General features: G+C 43.4%; 1 protein-coding gene across 28 annotated transcripts in view; it reads left to right on the top strand.

The window, feature by feature from the left end:
• The window catches only part of FGGY (FGGY carbohydrate kinase domain containing), a 511202-nt gene that overhangs the window by 349198 nt on the left and 141027 nt on the right, over positions 1–20977 (top strand). For 25 of the 28 annotated variants that reach the window (XR_016237331.1, XR_011390683.2, XR_016237332.1 and 22 more), the window contains one exon: positions 7864–7971. Coding sequence is in view for 25 of the 28 variants with exons in the window: in XM_070078425.2 (XP_069934526.2) it covers positions 7864–7971 (108 nt within the window). In the remaining 3 variants the exon portion in view is untranslated. Of the gene's footprint in view, positions 1–7467; positions 7609–7863; positions 7972–15655; positions 16656–20977 lie in introns of those variants that run through there. The other 3 variants (XM_089337333.1, XM_089337335.1, XM_070078430.2) reach the window with 3 other exon arrangements.

Here is a 20977-nt window from a genome sequence, read left to right as displayed (position 1 = left end):
TGATGAGATCGTCCCCATTTGCAGATTGGGAAACTGATTCTTGGTCAGAATTGCCCACCCTTGTCTAACTCTAGTGTCTGTGCTCATATTACTCAATAAATCATGTTCACTGCCTTTAAATAAGTCAGGGTCCCTCACAGGAGAGACAGACATGCTGGTCGCTCACAACAGTTCAGTCTGAGAAAGGCAAAAGTAGAGGTGACTACTAAAAGCCCCATTCACAAACAGAATTCCTTGTGCTCTGTTTTGTACAGTAATGATCTGGGGGTTGGCTGGAATGTGTAGAAATGGGTTTTCTCTAGTAAACTGATAGCCCAGTCCATTTGGAGGGAGAGATGAGCCACCACGGAAATACCCAGTCCCACACATGCCTGCGGCTACCCTCTAAATTCCCAACCAGGTTGGAGGCACTCAAAACAAAACCTCCTGTTCTCTCCCAGGACTGCTGGCGCCTGGAGCCTGCCTCCTGCTCCTGCCAGAGGCTTAAGCCAAGCCAGCCTCAGGATGATGGGGTGGGGGGGAAGGCAGAACAAACAGAGTTGGGGTAGCTCCCTGCTCCTGGCCAGTCATCTCTCCCAGAGGGAGGTATGAGCAGGCATCTGGGCTTTGTCACTGCAAGGAAACTCAGCTAACAGGACTAAAGTCTTAGATGAAATGCAGCCAATGGCATCCATTCACGGAGCCAGCTTGCACATGGGCACGGAGAGAGGCTTTGCTTACCCTTTTGTGCCTGCATCCTGGGCCAAAATACAGGCTGGGTATGTTTGAGTCTACAGACTGTCAAGGTAACTCTAAGTCTGAATGCAAATGCCCACTCGCAAGTCCCTTGACACCTGAGTTGTCCTGACGCCCACCCCCAACTCCAGCTCCTACTAGATTGTGAGCTTCAGGAGCACGTGGCTACATCTCTGCATGGCTCTGATGCCCCCCTATCTATAGCTTTTCCATTTTAAAACAGTAGTTGAAAATCAGTGTGTATTCAGTAAATACTTGCTAAATATTTACTCAGCTAGTGCAAGATGTTCTAGATAGTTGCCAGTGTAATAAATCTCATGGAGTTGACAGTCAAAAAAAAAAAAATCCCCTGATAATCTTGACCACAGAATAGTCTAATGAGACAGAAAAGTGGGTACTTAAAGTAATCCCAGGAGACACCCCAAGACCCTCCCATGAGCACCAGGCCAAGTTAGGGCAGAATGTCTATTGAAACAATTTCCTGGATAGTTCTCCTTGACCAGCTGGGTAGTGTGATTCAACTTTATGGAATCTTGGAAAATCCCAAAGACAAAAGAGATATTAAACATCTCTTCTAATCCACTTATTTTGTAGATGAGAGGAGTGAGGAATAGAGAAGGGAATAATTCGGTGGTTTATAACTTGGATCCTGAAATTATTCCTCTTTTATTTACTGGCTGTTTGCTTCTGACACCCTCGGTTGTGGAGTCAATGTAATAACAAGACCTCTCTCATTGGATTATCCTGAGCATTAAATGTGATCCTTTGAGAAAAGGGCCTAGAAGAGTGTGTGGTACATGACTCTTAGCAGTGACTGTTATTCATTATTGTCATCATCAGTTCCATGTTATTGGTTCCTGTTATTACTCGACTTAGAGGGTTACTTAGAGGGTTATTACTCCCAAGCTTTTTCTCACCACAGCTTTTTTTTTTTTTTTTTTTTTTTTTTTTTTTTTTTTTGACAGACAGAGTGGACAGTGAGAGAGACAGAGAGAAAGGTCTTCCTTTGCCATTGGGTCACCCTCCAATGGCCACCACAGCCGGCGCGCTGTGGCCGGCGCACCGCAGAGATCCGATGGCAGGAGCCAGGTGCTTATCCTGGTCTCCCATGGGGTGCAGGGCCCAAGGACTTGGGCCATCCTCCACTGCACTCCCTGGCCACAGCAGAGAGCTGGCCTGGAAGAGGGGCAACCGGGACAGAATCTGGTGCCCCGACCGGAACTAGAACCCAGTGTGCTTGCGCCACTAGGTGGAGGATTAGCCTAGTGAGCCGGGGCACCTGCCACCACAGCTTTTTGAAAATTGAGTTTTTCTGGGTAGTAGGATCTGCTGATACAAACTATCTCATCCTCAAGAGCATGAGACATTTTATTTAATGTAAAATGCAGAATCTCAAACTGAGCTTTCAGGAAATCACAATGCATTACAGCTTTGTGCCACTGAGTCTCGTCTGCTCAGCCATTTCTGCCTTGGATGCACTCCCTGTCCTCATCCTTCAAGGCCTGGCCTCAGTGTAGCCTCTGCTATGCAGTACTCACTTGCTCCCAGGCAGTCAGATGATCCTTCCCTGGAGCTCACGCCACACTTCTCTCCTGCCTTGTTTTGTTGTCATTTTTTATTTCCATCTGTGCCCTATCTGATTAGGAGCTCCCTGAGGAAAGGAGCCATGCCACTGTATTATTATTAATTGCCCTTATTACTCTTGCAGCCTTGTTGTTGATCTCAGAGCTTGGCATATAGAATGCTGCCAAATGTCTTATTTTGTTGGAATTTTTATAGTCTCATTTACACTGCATGTGATTAAAGAGTATACCAAAGGGGCTGGCGCTGTGGCATGGTAAGTTAAACCTCCACCTGTGGCACTGGCAGCCCACATGGGTGCCAGTTCGTGTTCCATCTACTCCTCTTCCAATCCAGCTTTCTGTTAATGGCCTACAAAGGCAGTAAAATATTGTTCAAGTGCTTGGGCCCCTGCACCCATGTTTGAGACCTGGAGGAAGCTCCTGGCTCTTGGCTTTGGATCAACCCAGCTCTAGCTGTTGTAGCCATTTGGAGAGTGAACCAGTGGATGGAAGACCTCTCTCTCTCTCTCTGTCTCTCTATGTCTATAACTCTGCCTCTCAAATAAAGAAATCAATCTTTTATTTTTTTTAAAAAAAAAGAGCATTCCAAAATACCCAAGTGTAATTTAAACAATACTATAAAGGATACCTATTTACCTGTTACCAAATCTATGAAAGAGAATATTTCTAGTATATTTTAAGTGTGAATTTTTAACTACATTATTAAATAAGTAGGAACAGTTTTCTTGTTGAATTCTGCATAGTGTTCAAGCTCTTCCAAGTAATTTTGACCATTGATTTAGGCATGTCCCCTAATAAGCAGTCCTTCTGTTTCACCCTCTAAAAATGTGATGTGTTATTCTATTATGTTTTCTACTTTTGTTATTGACTAAAATAAGCTGCAGAACCAATCTGAATACTTCCTTCATGGCTGAAATTACTTTTGACTGTGGTTGTTCAGCCAGAAATCCTGGCTCTTAAATCACATAAGTAACTCATTTCAAGGACAACCTGATGCTTACTTGATATTTCCCATAGAATGAACTATTTCCTTTTTTTAGAGATTTATTGATTTTATTTGACAAGCAGAGTGAGAGGGGAGAGACAAAGAGAGATCTTCCATCACTCCCCAATGTGGCCACAATGGCTGGGGCTGAACCACACCAAAGCCAAGAGCCTGGAACTCCATGTAGGTCTCTGATGTGCGTGGCAGGGGCCCAAGACTTGGGCTATTTTCTGCTGCTCTCCCCGGTGCATTTGCAGGAAGCTAGATCAGAAGCAGAGTATCCAGAACTCAAATCAGCACTCCAGTATCTGATGCCAGTGCAGCTGAACCTGCCACAACACTGGCCCCAAATGAACTGTCTCTATGTGAAATTTAATCTTCAAAAAGTCCTCTAACGTTCCTATCATTCCTTCCATTTTGTATTTGAGGAAGCCAAGGCTCAGAAAGACTTATTTGTGAAAGATTAGCTGGCTAGAACGTGGCAGAATTAGGAATAAAATCAGGAGGAGTCTTGTCCTGACCCATGTCCTCTCCTGTGCTGCTCACAACCTGATCAGGGAAGACTTACTGAAAGCCATTGGGAATGAAGAATCTCTAATCTATTTGTCATCATGACCAGGAGGTTTTGTTCATTTCTAGGGAGACTATGTTGACTGTAATGGTCCTTGCTTTCTGCCCTTCAAAGACAAATGAAGGACTCCAAGAAGCAGCGATACCCTAGAAACAAGACCACAATCTGGCAGACATAGATACCTACTTGCCAAGTAGAATGTGGAGCCTGACTGCTAGGTGTGTTTGTAACACTGGATGTGTTATTTAACTCTGCCTCAGCTTAGACATCTGTGCAATAAGAATAATGGCAGCATCTTTCCTTGGATTCATTATAAGGATGCAGCAACTTAATACTTGTAATGTGCTTATCAGAAAGCCTTTACCAAGCACCCTGTCACTGTTACTGAGCTGCTGTTGTGGCTGTTGGCAGCATCGTTATTATTGGGAAGTCAGTGTCCTGGATAAACACCTGTCATCGGTGCAATGGCATGGGTCACGGAGGTGCTACCAGGTCAAGACTGCCATCATCACAGAAGGAACTTTCACAAAAATTTGTATTCTCTCTCTCTCTCTCTTTCTCTCTCTCTCTCTCTCTCTCTCTCTCTCTCTCTCTCTCTCTCTCTCTCTCTCCAATTACTGGTTTCTTCCAAGAACAAGGTTCAGGGGTAACTGGAAGCACTCTATTTTCCTGTTTTTCTCGGGGTGTCTGATGACAAGCACATGCCTTGCCAGCTGAGTGAGCACTCGCAGAAGTCAACTTGGAACTTGCTTCCTGGGCACAGCTAGGCAAAGCTGTCACCTGACCTTCCTTATCACCCACACACAATCTTCTAAGGAAGTGCTGCTGTAGTTAACACAGTAGCATCATTAAATCGTGAGACTGGGGCTGAAAGGAAGCCAGTGATGGGTCTCTTTCCCAAGCCAATTACATGTACAGATGGGGCAAGAACATACCATGGGGTTTGAAGTCAACATCTGGCTTGGTTCAAATCCCACCGTGGCTGTTTACTAGCCATGTGGCCATGGACACCTCTGAGTAATCTATCCAATGAGGTTAAGAACTCTGTAAAGAGAGAAAAGGTGCAGGGCACAAAGAGAGATGTTTTCCCTTGGCTTGGTATACGTCTGCCTATCCAAACCCTGCATCCTAAGTGCATATGAATATGGACTACTTATTCTCCCCAAGGAAGCTCTGGGTTGCAACTTAGGGCTTAAGAGTTTCTGGGTTGGCATGTGATAAAACTGTCACTGGGCAAAGCAGAGTGACAGAAATAAGTAATAGTGTATATTTCTTATGCCTTAACATGCTTTATAACTCCTCTCTCTCTCTCTGTCATACACATAAACACCACACACACACATACACACACACAGCCATCTGAATAATTTCTTTGTATGCTTTACTCCTCAATTCACACGTCAATTTCTAAGAGAAACCTCCCCTGCCCAGGCTAGTCTAGGTACACCTGACTCATACACTTTTATAATACCCTTTGCTTTCCTCCGTTCTCTTCTCACAATTTGTTATCACACATTTTTTAGATGATTTGATTGTTGCTTGTCTTATAGTAAACAATTGTCCCAGTGTGGCTGGAACTGAAGGGCTTTCCAGGACACAAGACGTTATATGCTAAGACCAGGAAATTCCTGGTCATAGCCAAGTGACCAGTCACCTAGTCTGTCTTCCTCTCAAGTCAAAACACTCCATGAACACAGGCACCGTGCTCCTCTGTTTACCACCTTCCCCAGTCCTGGCACAGACCTGGACCACAGTAAGAACTCAGGAAACAGCTGTTGAACCAGTAAAGGAAGGAACAAATGTCATCCAAGTAAGCTGACCTACTTCCCTTGCCGAAGCCTATCCTTCCCCCACCGGCCCCAAGATTATTATTTCTCTTTTACACATAAAACTTCCCTCTTTTAAATGTAGCCATGGTTGGATGAAGTTAAAGGTTGACAGTGTTATATAGTTTCATTGCCTTCCTTCCATTTGGGCATTGGGATTTCTATAGATTTGAAGAATCACTAAGTTTAATGAAAAGGAAACAGTAATAATTGGGATTAAGACAATGAAAGAAGGTTGATCTCTGTGCTAAAATGCTAGACTCTCAAGTTCATGAGTTCACTTCCATATCCCTAGGGCCTAGCACACAGTACCAAGAATATAGAGAAAGCTGACTAAATATTTGTTGAATAAATAAATTAATTAGATTGTCTTTCTAGCCCTGAGATAATGGAGTAGACTTTGTGTGCCTGACTCCCTTGCCCCTGCACCTTCTACCAAACCCTCCCAGAAGCGTGACTCAACCTTTGCTATCCCTTCTTGGAGGATGGACGGGGCAGCACAGGGTCCATCCTTGTCTGTCTGGCACATCTCTATACCTTTCCGTGTATTTAAAGGGACTGCTATGATCTGTACAAAATTCCCCTGCAGACTTTGAACCCTGATCAACTCCCTCCCACCCACGCAGTTTTGCTCAAGCTCTTCTCCCCACCTGGAATGCAGGTGCCACATCAACTAGCTACATCCTACGGGTTGTACTTTTATTAATAAAACTCGACTTACGTCCCCTTCTTTAAGAAGCCATCTCTGTGCCATTCCACTTGTCAAAAATAAAATCAGAACAAGTTGGGGAAAAAAATTTAAAGTTTATTGCCATACACAACGTACAGATGGCGAACCATGAGACTTGAAACCGAGTGAGAAGCAGCTAGCCTTCCAGCAGCTGCAGTGCGGTTTATAAAGCATAAAGGAGGAAGTATTTTGACCTTTTTTGTGATTGGCTGCTAGATGGTAACATTTGTTTTTTCAGGGCAAACTTGTTTAAACCGATTTGTCTAGAGCTAATGGGTTTAATTTTACTGAATCATAGAAGGGTGTGAAGCTTACACCTTACTTTCCTTAAGTCATGCTGACAATGGTGCAGTCTACATTTTGTGCCTTGTTTGTGGTTTGCAGTAATGACCTCAGTTTTAGCTACTTGGTTATGGGCAGTTGGCTTTGAGGTACATAGGTAAATGGTGGCCTCCATGTTTATTTTTCTTTGACGCATCATGCTCCTCTACGAAATTCTACATGTTGTCTTTACTGTCCTTTAGACTGCACCATCTTCTATTTATTTTTATAGCTTCATTTCTTAAGAGTAAGAACCCTGGTTCATCTCTTTGTCCCCAGCACCCGAGGAAGATAGAGGGCACACAATTAGGTGGCTCATAAATGTTTGTAAAAGGGAAAAAATACATCCATTATCTACGGCCACAAAAATGCTATGTGACAGACACAAACTTCTAACTATATAAACATTCATTTGCTCAGAAGTCTATTGGTTGATTGGTGGCTTCTGATGATCTGGGCAAGTGAGCTGCCAGTCAGCTTGGGTCTCTCGTGTACCTGGGCCATCACCTGACAGCTGAGCTGACTCTGCCCTGTTGTGCATGTCTTTTCAGCCAACAGACTAGCCTGGGCATGTTCTCAAGTCCTAGGTGGAAGAGCAGAAGAAGAAATTGAAATCTCCAGCCCTCTGGAGGCTTGGGCCCTGGGAAACCATCCCAGTGTCACCCTGCCTCATTCTCTTAGCAAAACAAGTCACAAGGTTGACCCAGAGACAGGGCATAGAGGAATAGACGACCTCTCCATGGGAGGAGCTGCAAAGCCTCAATGCAAATGGTGGAGAATAACGGTGGAGTGGTGAATGGGGATCATGTTTGTGTGCTCTGCCTCAGAGAGGGAGCCAGCAAGGAATGTGTCATCAGGTGTTTCTGTTTGTTTGTTTTTGGTATTTGACCGTTTTTTCCTTGTCGGTTAGAGTCTATCTACATGGATTTGTCAGGAAGATTGTCAAAAAATGTGTCCTTGCCTTCCTCGGACGAGAGTGACTTCCGGAGCATGAAAAGTATTCAGGAAGCAGCTGAATTCCGCACTCATAGGCACATCGGGTGGGAGGAAGGTATGGCTCCTTCTATCCCTGGGGATCCGTGTTTTCTCATACTTTACTCCTTTCCTTTCAGATCAGCAAGGACCCAATTTTTGTACCTGGTGTCTGGGGGCCTTATTTCTCAGCCATGGTGCCTGGATTCTGGCTGAACGAAGGTGGTCAGAGCGTTACTGGGAGATTGGTAAGTTGAAGCTTTCTAGTACAACCATGAGCATTTTTCGTGGTCTCCTGTTTTTGCCACAGTACTATGGGCTCCATCTCTGGAAGGTTTGCATACTCCTAAGGCAGAGTTAACTGCCTCTGTATTTCCAGCCTGACACATGACGCACGTCAGCCTGTTTGCTACGGGCAGACATGTTGCTCCAGGCAGGGACGACCACCCCTTCCTCTCAGCTGATCTTTCCCCACAGCAGTACATTTTTCCAGCAGTGACAGTGATGTTCTGCTTTGTGAAAATGATGGTGTTATTCCCTATTCGAAATCCTTCGGTTATTCCCCATGGCCTTTGAGACATAGTTCAGGTAATTTTCTGGGCCCCTCATACCCATGTGGACTGTCCCCAGCAGTGCCACACATGGCTGATGGAAGCGTGCCCTCCCTCACACCCTTCCCATGGCTCATGTTCTTCCATAAATCTGTCCCCATGCACATGCTCATTTCCCGGTTTGGGGATTCTTTATCATGTCAATCATCTAATCTATCCTTTATGACACAACTCCACCCTTCATCACACTTTAATATTCTTATTGGTTTACTAATCTGTCTTTTCTACAATACTATGAACTCCTTAAAGATAAAGGCCATCTCATGCTTCTCTTTGCATGCAGCTTAATGCCTGGTTCACGGAAGGTGCTTAATAGAAATGTGTTAAATTAATGGGATTGTCTAATAGGGAAGAGAAATGAAGAAACGAACCCTGAAAATAAGTTGAGTACTCGATCAGAGATATGGCATACATGGATGGCACAAAGCCAAGTTAGAGAACACTTTGCAGGGGAGAAGGCATTTGTCCTGAACCTTAAAAAACAAATAGGAACAAACCAGGGCATGAAAGATAGGGATAGTCTTCTAGGCAGAATAGCTTAATTTTTTAAAGATTTATTTATTGTATTTGAAAGGCAGAGTTACAGAAGAGAGGAAGAAAGAGAGAGAAAGAGGTATTTTCTATCTGCTGGTTCACTCCCCAGATGACTACAACAGCCAAGGCTGGGCCAGGCAGAAGCCAGGAGCCAGTATCCTGGAGCTCCATCTGGGTCTTCCACATGGATGCTGGGGCCCAGGCACTGGGACCATCTTCTGCTGCTTTCCCAGGTGCATTAGGAGGGAGCTGGATGAGAAGTGGAGCAGCTGGGACTCTAACTGACAGCCATGTGGGATGCCAGCACAGCAGGTAGCAATGGCTCCCCCTGGGCAGGAGAACTTGCATAGGAACAAAGGTAAGGAAGTGAAAAGTAACAAAGCAGTAGCAAGCATCTGATGTGGCTATTAATCCACTGTTGGAATGCTTACATCCCATACCCAAGTGCCTGAGTGCAAGTCCTGCCTTCACTCCCAATTCCAGCTTTCTGTTAATATGCATTCTGGGAGGCCACAGGTAAAATGACTTAATTAGTTGGGTTCCTGTCACCTACATAGGAGAACTACCTTAAGTTTTCAGTTCCTGGCTTTAACCTGGCCCAGCTCAGCTATCATGAGCATTTGGAGAATGGACCAGCAAAGTGAAGTGCTCTGTCTCTGTTTCTCTCTCTCTCTCTCTAATGAATATTTTAAAATCATAAATCTACTTGAAAGGCATACTGACAGAGAAAGAGAGAGGAACAGAGAGAGACAAAGATTTTTTCATCCACTAGTTTCATCTCTTAACCTACAAAAGCTGGTGATGGGCCAAGCTAAAGCCAGGAGCCATCTGGACCTCCCATGGAGTGGCAGGAACCCAATTACCTGGACCAACATCTGCTACTTATCAGGGACATTATCAGGGAGCTGGATCAGAAGTGAAGGCAGGACTCAATCCCAGGCACTCTGATATGAGATGCAAGTGTCTCACACTGGGGCTTAACCTGCTCTACTATAATGCCTACCCCTCAAATAAGTAAATTAAAATATACATACATGCATATTTAGTTTTCAGTTTTAGAGAGAGAGACACATAGAGATAGATGGAGAGAGATCTTCCATCCATTGGTTCACTTGCCAAATGCCCACAGGAGCTTGGAACTCAATCCAGGTCTCCCACATGGGTGGCAGGGGCCCAGGTGTTGAAGCCATCATCCTCTGCCTCTCCAGATTCACAATAGCAAGAAGCTGGATCAGAAGGGGAGCAGTAGCCAGGACTTGAATCAGCATTTGATGTGAGATGCCAGCATCTCAGGAGGTAGCTTAACACACTGCACCACAGTGTGCATACCAACTATGCTATATTAGTAATAATGATTGCAGATCATTGAGTATTTCATCTACAAAAAGAATTTTTATATATGATTTTTAAAAATAGATTTATTTATTTATTTGAAATAATTACAAAGAGAGAGAAGGAGAGAAATCTTCCATTGACTAGTTCACTCGCCAAATGACCACAATGATCAGGACTGGCCCAGGCCAAACATCGGAGCCCGGAACTCCATATAGGTCTTCCATGTGAGTGACAGGAGCCCAAGTACTTGGGCCATCTCCCACTACTTTCCCATGTGCATTAGTGGAGAACTGAATCACAAGTGAAGTAGCCAGGACTGGAACCAGTGCTGGGATACTGACGTCACAGGTGGCAGCTTAACCCACTGTACCACCATGCTGGTCCTGCATGAATGTCATTCACAATATTCACAGTGACTGGAGTCAGCATGGTATCACCAGGAGTTGAACTGCTACTCGGGCTGCCCATATCCTGTATTTGAGTGTCTGGGATCAAATTCCACCTCTGTTCCAATCAGCTTCCTGCTATTGTGTACATGGGAGGCAGCTGATGATGACTCAAGACACTTGGATCCCAGCCACTCACATGGGAAACCCAAATGGAGTTCTAGGCTCCTGGTTTCTTCCTGGCCCAGTCCTGGCTCTTGTAAGGCATTTGGGGAGTGACACAGTGGATAAAAGATTCTCTCTCTCGGCCAGCGCCACGGCTTAATAGGCTAATCCTCCGCCTGCAGCGCCAGCACACCGGCTTCTAGTCCTGGTTGCCCTCTTCCAGGCCAGCTCTCTGCTGTGGCCCGGGAGTGCAGTGAAGGATGGCCCAAGTCCTTGGGCCCTGCACCTGCATGGGAGACCAGGAGAAGCAGCTGGCTCCTGGCTTTGGATCAGTGCGGTGCATCGGCTGCGGCGGCCATTGGAGGGTGAACCAACAGTAAAGGAAGACCTTTCTCTCTCTCTTTCTCTCTCACTGTCCACTCTGCCTGTCAAAAAATAAATGAATAGAAGATTCTGTCTCTCTCTTATTCTCTCTCTCTCTCTCTCTCACTCTTCCTTTCAAATAGATAAGTAAACATTTTAAAAGATAATCACAGTGCCTGACATTATTTTGAAGACTTATTTCCCAGTCTTAACTCCAAGAACGTTTTGTGTAGTCTAGGTTAACCCTCCAAACTCCTGTGACACAGGTGCACTTACTACCCATAACCTGCTAGTGGGGAACTGAAACTGCAAACAGCTGGAGACCCCGACCCATTGTCAGTCGGCTGCTTTTGGATTCCTTTGCCATTCACTGTTCCCAACTCTTTACTGATTCTGGTTTATTTGTTGTGAGTCCCAGTCTCTGGTCTTACGTGGCCAAATGGGACACAGTAGGAGGAAGTAATATCCCTTTTTGTTCTTTGATACGCACTTTCTCTACTAAGTCACATCTCAAAGTGTCTTCACTGGTAGTGCATTGGCCAGACATGGATGCACTTACAAATCTACCATCTAAAGCAGACAGATGGGAAAGGAAATGGGAAAAAGAAGGAAAATGGTCGCCAAGTGGGGAAAAAGACGAGGAAACTTAAAACAATGTGAACTGTAAATCGGAAAATAGATCATTTTGTCTCATTTTTCCAGTTAAATATAGATCTCCTGTGGCAAAACAAAACCTTTGTTCCAAGCATATGCTTAGATTGATGCTTTAATAAAGAGTCTTCATCTGGTTATCTTCAGGATGAAGGGAAAAAACAGGCCAGGATCACTCCGGCTCTGAAGCCCTCGCAGCCTTGTTTGAGAGTCAGCCTCATTAGTCACCCGTTTCTTATCGTTTTGTCTCACTGATATTTACTTCTTCCTAGAAAGGCACATGCTGCTTCACACGGGTGATTGATGTTAGTTTCTTCACCAAGGGCCCACCAAGGATTGTGTCATGCTTACAATCTACAATCTCCTGGGGTGGGGGAAAAAAAAAAAAAACCTGCTTTTTCCCAGACTTCTTGTGCTGGACACAGACCCCATGCAGTCGCTGCATCCAGACGCTCCAGCTTCTCTCCAGCTGCACTTGGGCCGTTCCTCCCTCCAAAGCTCCTCTCTGTCCTGCTCGAAGTCCTTCTTACTGGCTAGGTGCTGAGTGAGAGAGGCTGAGACAGCTACGCAAGTCGCATGAATGCGAGACTGTGCTACAGTTATTTGAAGGCAGAATTAGAATCTACGTACTTGAGTCACAGGGTTGCAGCACAGCAAGTTCCTGTGTGCCCTTGGACCTTTAGGGTCTATACCTTGCCAGTGCCTCCTGCCGCAGCTGCCTTCTTCCGCATCTCCAAAGCTGCTCCGCCTGAGGGTGCCTCAGGAAGTCCCTTATGGAAGTCGCTTTGCTGTTAAGTGTGTTGGGAACAGACTGCAGCATGCACAGTGCTGTCCAGGCTCTGGAGATAATGATTTTGTTCCTTCCTTCGTTCACTCACCCCACAATGTTAGTGATTTCCTGAGCAATTACCCTGGACTAGACAGGAATGAGGTCACTCCAGTCGTTTATCATCAACTAAGAATTCGGGATACAGTACTGACCATCACAATTTCTCATGGCATTGTACTATCCCTGTAGCCCACTGGAAAGGCGGGAGCTAACACGGAGTACCCAGTAGATACCATGGACTTCTGGCTGCTAACAGTCAGCGTTTCATCTGATCTTCACAGCACGTGTATAGGGCCAGTGTTATGATGTTAACACTACTAGTGAACAAAAAAATAGGCTGCCAACAGTGGGGTAGTTTGATCAAGCTCTTATAGCTGTAACAGGAGAGCCAAAGTGCAAACACAGGTCGGCCAGTAGGGGCTCCAGATCTTTCCAGAACTGGTCCTGACTCTTAGGGAAGAGCATTTCCCAGTTCTCCTTACAATTCTCTTATAGAAGTCCTGAAGAAGCAACTGTTGTCAGTGTGATTTTCACTTAAAGTATCTTGAAGGAAATACAAGTACCAGGCTTTGCAAGACCATGACAGAAAAACACATGTGTGTCAGTGTTGATGGGACCTCTGTATAGACTTAGGTGTGCCCCCAGCATTTCACATAAGCTAATTCAAGTGACTTAAAGGATACAAAGACCAAATCTGCCCTGGATCTTGCCCTGGCTTTCACTGTATTTAGTGTGTACTCACCTGGATTCCTGCAAGCTTCCTAATTGGCTCCTTGCCTCTAATTTCCCCCTCTAGTCATTTTCTTGCACTGCAGTCAAAGTACTCTTTTAAAGCACAGAAATGACCCTTTCACTCTAGATAGCTCTTCAATTGTAAAGTCGAAACTCTTTAGAGTGAAGTTTGTTTATATAGCAATTTTTTTATTTTTAAAAGAGATTTATTTCATTTATTTATTGGAGAGGCAGAATTACAGAGAAAGGGAGAGACAGGGAGAGAGAGATTGTCCATCTGCTGGTTCACTCTCCATTGGCCACAATAGCCTGAGCTGGGCCAATCCAAAGCCAGGAGCCAGAAGCTTCTTGGAGTCTCCCACGTGGGTACATGGGCTCGAGGACTTGGGCCATCCTCTGCTGCTTTCCAGGGCCACTAGCAGGGAGCTGGATCCAAAGTGGAGCAGCTGGGACTCCAGCTCATGCCAACATGGGCTGCCAGCATGCAAGCAGAGGCTTAACCTACTACACCACATTGCTGGCCCCACCAATTTTTATTGAGTGCTAACTGTATTCAAGGTATTGTCCTGAATGAATAACACATCAAATTCTTTCCCCTTCAAAAATATGGACCCTTATGTAGTTTACATTCTCACAGGAAAAAAATAGGTAATATACAATATGTAGATTTCATTTTATGTTCTAAGTTATTAAAATAATAGAAGGGGTGGTTTGTTGAGTTTGGTGGGCGGGGTTGCAATTTTAAATATATCAGTCAGGGTAGTCCTCATGGATGTGACATTTGAGAAGAGAGTGAGGTGGAAAAGGAAGTTAGCCATTTGGAAAACTGGGGAGGAATAGATCAGGCCACTGAACAGCCAGTGCAAAGATCCTGAGGGTGGTGCTTGCCTAGGAAGCTACAGGAATGCAAGGAGGCCAGATGCATGGAGCAGAGTGAGCCCAAATGAGAGTTCTGGGGAATGCTTTCAAGAAGGCAGTGAGGTCACTTTATTGGCCATTGTAAGAATTTTAGCTTTTACTCTGAATATGGGCACAGGAGTGACCAGAGTGACTTAGGTTTCCAAAGGGTCCTTCTGGAGCCAGTGCTGTGGCATAGTAGGCTAAGCCTCCACCTGCGGTGCCAGTGTCCCTGCTGCTCCTCTGATCCTCTTCCAATCCAGCTCTCTGCTGTGGCCTACAGAAGCAGTAGAAGATGGCCCAAGTCCTTGGACCCCTGCACCCACATGGGAAACCCAAAAGAAGCTCCTGGATCCTGGCTCCTGGCTTTGGATCGGCCCAGCTCTGGCCATTGTGGCCATTTGGGGAGTGAACCAGCGAATAGAAGACCTCTCTCTCTGTCTATAACTCTGCCTCTCAAATAAATCAATAAATCATTTAAAATAAACAAATAAAAGGGTTCTTCTGACTGCTGGCTGCTATGTGGAGAATCTACCATTCAGTGGAAATGGAAGCACAGAGACAGGAAAGAGGCAGAGATGAGAATGATGACAGTGGAGGTGGTAAAGGGTGGTCAGACTCTGGATATAACTTGAAGGTAGAGACTGCAGGATCCCCTGATGGATTGGCTGTGGAGTATGCAGAAAAGAGAGAGAGGTGAGTGCTTTAAAAGGATAGCATTGCGGTCAGTGGAGAAAATGTATTAGATGGCAAGGAAGCATCTAATGTTCTAAGAATCCAGAATTATTCCTGGTTTTCTGACTGTGGTAACTGGTTCCTTTCCACAGTTGAAGCTTCGCTATTTGTTTTCATCTCAGTAAAGAGCACTGTTATTTGTCTCTTGATTAAAGCCAAGAAATTAGTATTTTTCCTGATTCCTACATCCCCCTGTCCTCCTACATCCAGTCCATCAGGGAGTCCTCTGGGTTTCACCTCCAAAACCGTCACCAGTGCCTCTATTCTTTACCTATACTCCAAGTGCCATTGACCAAACCACCATTGTCTCTGTCCTTGTTTATGTAATGTGCATCTCTGTACACTACATACAGGTGGGTCTTGCTTTTTCTACCCAGTCTTTATTTTAAGGTTTTATTTAATTTATATAAAGAGATCAGATAAAGTTGCTGACTTCTTGGAGTGTTAGACCCTTTATATTTAGTGTAAAGATAAATGTGATTGGATTGAGATCTTCCATTTTGCTATTTGTCTTTAGTCATTTCTGGTTTGTTTTTTTTTTTCTCTCTCTATCTCCTTTCCTCCTTTCATTTGGATTAATCAAATATCTTCCAATGTTCAGAATTCTATATTAAGTTCTCTTTTGGCTTATTAGACATACTTTGGCATTATTTTAATGGTTATTTTATTTTATTTTATTATTTTTTTTTGACAGGCAGAGTGGACAGTGAAAGAGAGAGACAGAGAGAAAGGTCTTCCTTTTGCCGTTGGATCACCCTCCAATGGCCACCGCGGCCAGAGCACTGTGGCCGGCGCACCGTGCTGATCCGATGGCAGGAACCAGGTGCTTCTCCTGGTCTCCCATGGGGTGCAGGGCCCAAGCCCTTGGGCCATCCTCCACTGCACTCCCGGGCCACAGCAGAGAGCTGGCATGGAAGAGGGGCAACCGGGACAGAATCCGGCGCCCCGACTGGGACTACAACCTGGTGTGCCGGCGCCGCAAGGCGGAGGATTAGCCTAGTGAGCCGTGGCGCCAGCCTTAATGGTTATTTCAATAATTATAATTAATATCCTAAATTTTTCAGTGTGCCTTTGACATATATCATATCACTTCATATAAAATACAAAAAAGCTTTCAACTGAACAGTTCCATTTGCCATCCCTCCCCTTAGTTTTTTATGCTGTGGTTGTCATATGCATAGTATCCCACCTATGCTTTGTACATGACAATGCAGTAGTTGTTTCACTGTTTGCTTTAAACAGTGTATGAATCTACTCAGATGGCCATAACAGAGAACCACAGACTGTGTGGCTTAACCACAGATAGTTAGCTTATTATCATTCTGGAGGCTAGAATTCCATGATCAAGGTAATGGCAAATTCAGATCACGGTGAGGGCTCCCTTCCTGGCTAGTGGACAGCCACCTTCTCACTGTTTCTTCACCTGGTCTTTCCTTGGTGTGTACACATGGAAGGAAAACTCCATGTCCCTGCTTTTCCTTATAAGGACTCCACTTCTATCAGATTATGGCCCCCTATCAATGACCTCATTTAACCTTAATGACTTCCATAAAGGCAGTGTCCCAAATTCAGTCACACTGGGGATTGAGGCTTTGACTTAGGAATTTTGGGTGAATACAGTTCAGTCTATAACAGAGTAATGCATATTTTAAAGAAATTATGAGAAATAAAATCTAATCTTTTATGTTTACCTATATATTGCCCATTGCTTTTTATTTCTCTTATGTTTGAGATGGGTTTCTTTATTTTTTTCTTAAATAGCATTTTTATTTTATTTATGTAAGATTTAATAATTTTTAACACTGCATTGTATTCACTTCATATGGGTATATATATATATATATATATAAACAAACACAAATACCTTTTTTCTTGACAGTAAGGATATTACATATTGTGGGATTCATGACAAGGATCATAAAGTAAGGGAATATTATTGTGCAGAGTGTATAATCCAGTGAAGACAATACTTATAATTACCTATATACCAAATAATACGTCTTAAAATTTAAGCTTCCATCTAGTATTTTTCTCTTCATCTTGAAAAACTTCCTTTAGCATTTCTCGTAGTAGAAATGAAAAAAGATATTCTCTCTTTTTTCAATGTATTTTACATTCTATCCTGCAATGTACTTTTACTCAATATAGAATTCTAGTTGACAATTTTTTAAAGTTCTGTCAGCACCTAAAGTTGTCTATATTTTGTATTGTGAGACCTTGTATGAGATGTCGACTGTCACTTATGTCATGACTCCCCTTTGAGTATGACCTTTTTCACTGGCTGCTTTCAAGATTCCTTCTTGGTCTTTGTCTGCATAATTGCATGCCCAGGTGTGGTGGTCTTTGGAGACATCTTTCTTCATTTTGTGAGTTAATGTCTTTCGCCAAATTGAGTGCATGTTTGGCTTTTAAATATCTCTTCTCTCCCCTTGACTCCTTCCTCCTCCTGTGACTCTAAGTACAGGTATTTAGGGCCTTTGGCTACTGTCTCACAGGCTCCTGAGACAATCAGGGTGGGTTTGTTTTTTCAATATATATTCTCATTCATATTCACATTCTCTCTCTCTCTTTCTGTCTCTCCCTCCTCATTGACTTTTTTTGTGTCATCTTTGGTTGGCTATTGGGTTCACCTGCTGTGTTTACATGTTACCTACTATAATTTACATATTACCTACTGTAATTACATATGTATTTTCATATTTATTTCAGATATTCTATCTGTTGATACTAGAATTTGAGTTTTTAATGCATTTCTTTTACTGTTTCCTGTTTGTTAATTACAAGATTTGTTTCTGTCCCTGAGCATTGGTAATCTTCCTGCTTTAAAATCCTCACATTCTTATTCTAACATCTGTGTCATCTCAGGTTCAGTGTCCATTAAATGGCTTTTATTTATTTTTTTAAAGATTTATTTTATTTATTCAAAAGACAGAGTTACATAAAGAGGTAGAGCCACAGAGAGAGAGAGGTCTTCCAATGCTGGTTCACTCCCCAAATGGCCGCAATGGCCAGAGCTGGGCTAATCCGAAGCCAGGAGCCAAGAGCTTCTAACGGGTCTCCCACATGGGAGCAGGGGCCCAAGGACTTGGGCCATCTTCCACTGCTTTCCCAGGCTATAGCAGAGAGCTGGATCAGAAGTGGAGCAGCCAGGACTTGAATCAGCGCCCATATGGGATGCCGATGCCTCAGGCCAGGGCTTTAACCCGCTGCACCACAGTGCTGGTCCCAGGGCTTTTCTTTTAAACATGGATTGCATTTTGCATGTTGCTCGCTATGTCTAGAAATTTAGTGTCATATCATGGACATTATGATAAGAAACATGGGGTTATCTTTATTCTCTGAAGAATATCGCTTTTTTGGTTTAATTCATTGTTTATTTGGCTCAGCTTAGACTCCAGGTTTTGTCTCTCCTGTGATGAACTGTACTGAAATCTCTGTGGAGGTTTTTTAGTCTTAGCTGGGCAACGCATGATGTTCTGTGCATGTGTAATTCAGAGATTATGTAGCATTTATAAACACAGTGTTGGACTCCCGTTGTATAGCTTTTTCCTTTCTGAGATCTCCTTCCTCCAATTCACTTTCTACCCACTGTGGCTGCCTTGAACCCTAACCTCTCATTTATTAACCAGGAAGAGTATGTATCTCTGAATACATACTTTTTGTCATTGATTGGGGCCTACCCTACGCGAAAGTCTAGAAAGTCAGCACACACAGATAGTACTGTTTTCCTCTTCCGCAGATTTTCTTTTCTCCAGTGTCTTCCTGATTTGAGCTATTCTCCAGCATATTCAGATAATTCTTTCCTTTCTTTTTATCATTTTACTGAAATATAGCATACGTACTGAAAGAGGCACATAAGTGTACAGATAAATGAGATTTTTGTCGCCTGATCACACTTTTTTTAATAAGATTTTGTTTATTTATTTGAGAGGTAGAGTTACAGAGAGAGGGAGAGACAGAAAGACAGGTTTCCATCCACTGGTTCACTCCCCAAATGGCTGCAACAGCTGGAGCAGGGCTGATCTGAAGCCAGGAGCCAGGAGCTTCTTCCGGGTTTCCCACCTGGGTATAGAGGCGCAAGCACTTGAGCCATCTTCTACTGCTTTCCCAAGCCATAGCAGAGAGCTGGATCTGGAAAGGAGCAGCCAGGACCTGAACCAGTGCCCATATGGAATGCTGGCGCTACAGGCAGAGGCCTAGCCCACTATGCCACAGTGCCAGCTGGCCCTAATTACACTTACAATAAACACCCAAATTAACAACAAAACAATACTAGTACCACAAGAGTCCTCACTCTTCCCCTGCTCTCATTTTTTTCTATTTTTTTAACGTGGGAAAGAAGAGTATATTGTTGTCTGTGTAGTATGATTCAGTGAAGCATTGTTTATAACTAAATACCAAATGTTATCACATCCACACAGTTTGTATACTCTTTCTATATTAACTACCACAAATAAGAGAACATATCATGTTTGGCTTTTTGGATCTGGCTTATTTCACTTAGCATAATGATCTCCAATTGCATTCATTTTGTTGCAATTGTCAGTATTTCATGTTACCTGTGGGGGAAATCGGTATGATGTGTGTGATATTCAGCCATTGTAAGAAGTAGAACTCCCGAATGATAGTTTCAAAAACAAATAAAATTACTGATTGAAGCCCTTCTATGTCTTTCCCGTACTTAGAATAACAATTTTACTATGGCCTGCTTGTTTCACCCCTACTTACCACTTTTCAATCCTCATAGTATGCAACCTTGCTCCTAACTAAGGTCTAGTCTCATCAGATTTCTGTCAATTCCTAGGACCTATAAAGCCCTTCCCTCTGTACAATCTTTGTATTTCTTATTCCATTTCCTTGGAAATTATTGGCTCCTATTATTTTTCATGGTTTGGTTTAAATATTGCATTCAGAGAGGCCTTCTCTGACCCTTTGTAAAATCCATGTCCTTATTGTAGTAACCTATTTATTTCTTACAGAGCACTAATCACTATCTCTAATTATGTTTATTTGTTGACTATTTCTTGCAATAGATACCATCTCCAGGTGGACAGAGATTAAGTCTGTATTAATTGCCACTGAAATCCCCTGTACTTACTATGTTTGAAACAGAGTAGGTGTTCAATTAAGAAGTGGTCAGTCAATAAAGAACTTTATCAGCCTATGCTACATATGAATATTGCCACATTCACTTTCCCTTTGTAGGCAGAACTTTGTGACACCAATGACTTTTCATTATCTTTATATCCTTAGTTATTGGAGTGATGCCTAGCACAAAGTAGACATATGTACATTAGTTTAAAAGGAAAATAAACTGATTAACGAATTGTAAAAAAAAAAAAAAATGCACAAAGCTAACAACATCACCAGTGAATGAAACTGACTAAACCAGCCATGCATTGAACCAGAGCAGATCTACTTCTAAGTGAAATTGTTCTTTGTAAACTGGCATTAAAGATGTAAGGAACCACAGTTCATATTTTCTGCTAGGAACTTCAGGACTAATCCTTCACAGCAGCATAGGTTTCACTTCCATCTTTCATCTCGAGGAAAATCAGGCAAAGATCTCTAGCTTACAAAGAGAAAGACAAAGTAAGGAGGGGCAGACATTTGACCTAATGATTCAGACACTGTTTAAGATACTCATGTCCCATACAGGCATGCCTGGGCTCAATACCCAACCCCTCTCCTGACTTACACATCCTGCTGAAGCACACCCTGGAGGCAGTGGTGCTGACTCAAAAAATGGCTTCCTGCCACTTGCAGGAGAGGCTTGGACCATTGTGGCATTTAGTGGTGAACCAATGGAGGGGTTGGGATTTCTCTATCCCTCTTAAATAAAGAATTTTATGAAAGTAAAGTGTTAACCTGAATGACAAAAGTTACATTACAGGTTAATGCAAATTGAAAGGAGGCAGTTGTGAAAAGTGAGCATTTCTCTGAGCCCATTGATTTCTTTTTCAGCAAGACAAAGTGAATGACAGTGTCAAGACTAATAACTAAAGCGGATTTTAAT

This window comes from Oryctolagus cuniculus, chromosome 7 (assembly GCF_051225735.1).
Source record: "Oryctolagus cuniculus isolate XC-2025 breed Fujian yellow rabbit chromosome 7, ASM5122573v1, whole genome shotgun sequence".
Lineage (NCBI taxonomy): Eukaryota > Metazoa > Chordata > Mammalia > Lagomorpha > Leporidae > Oryctolagus > Oryctolagus cuniculus.
Note: the sequence above shows the minus strand (reverse complement) of the source record. Positions and strands in the feature narration are given on the sequence as shown.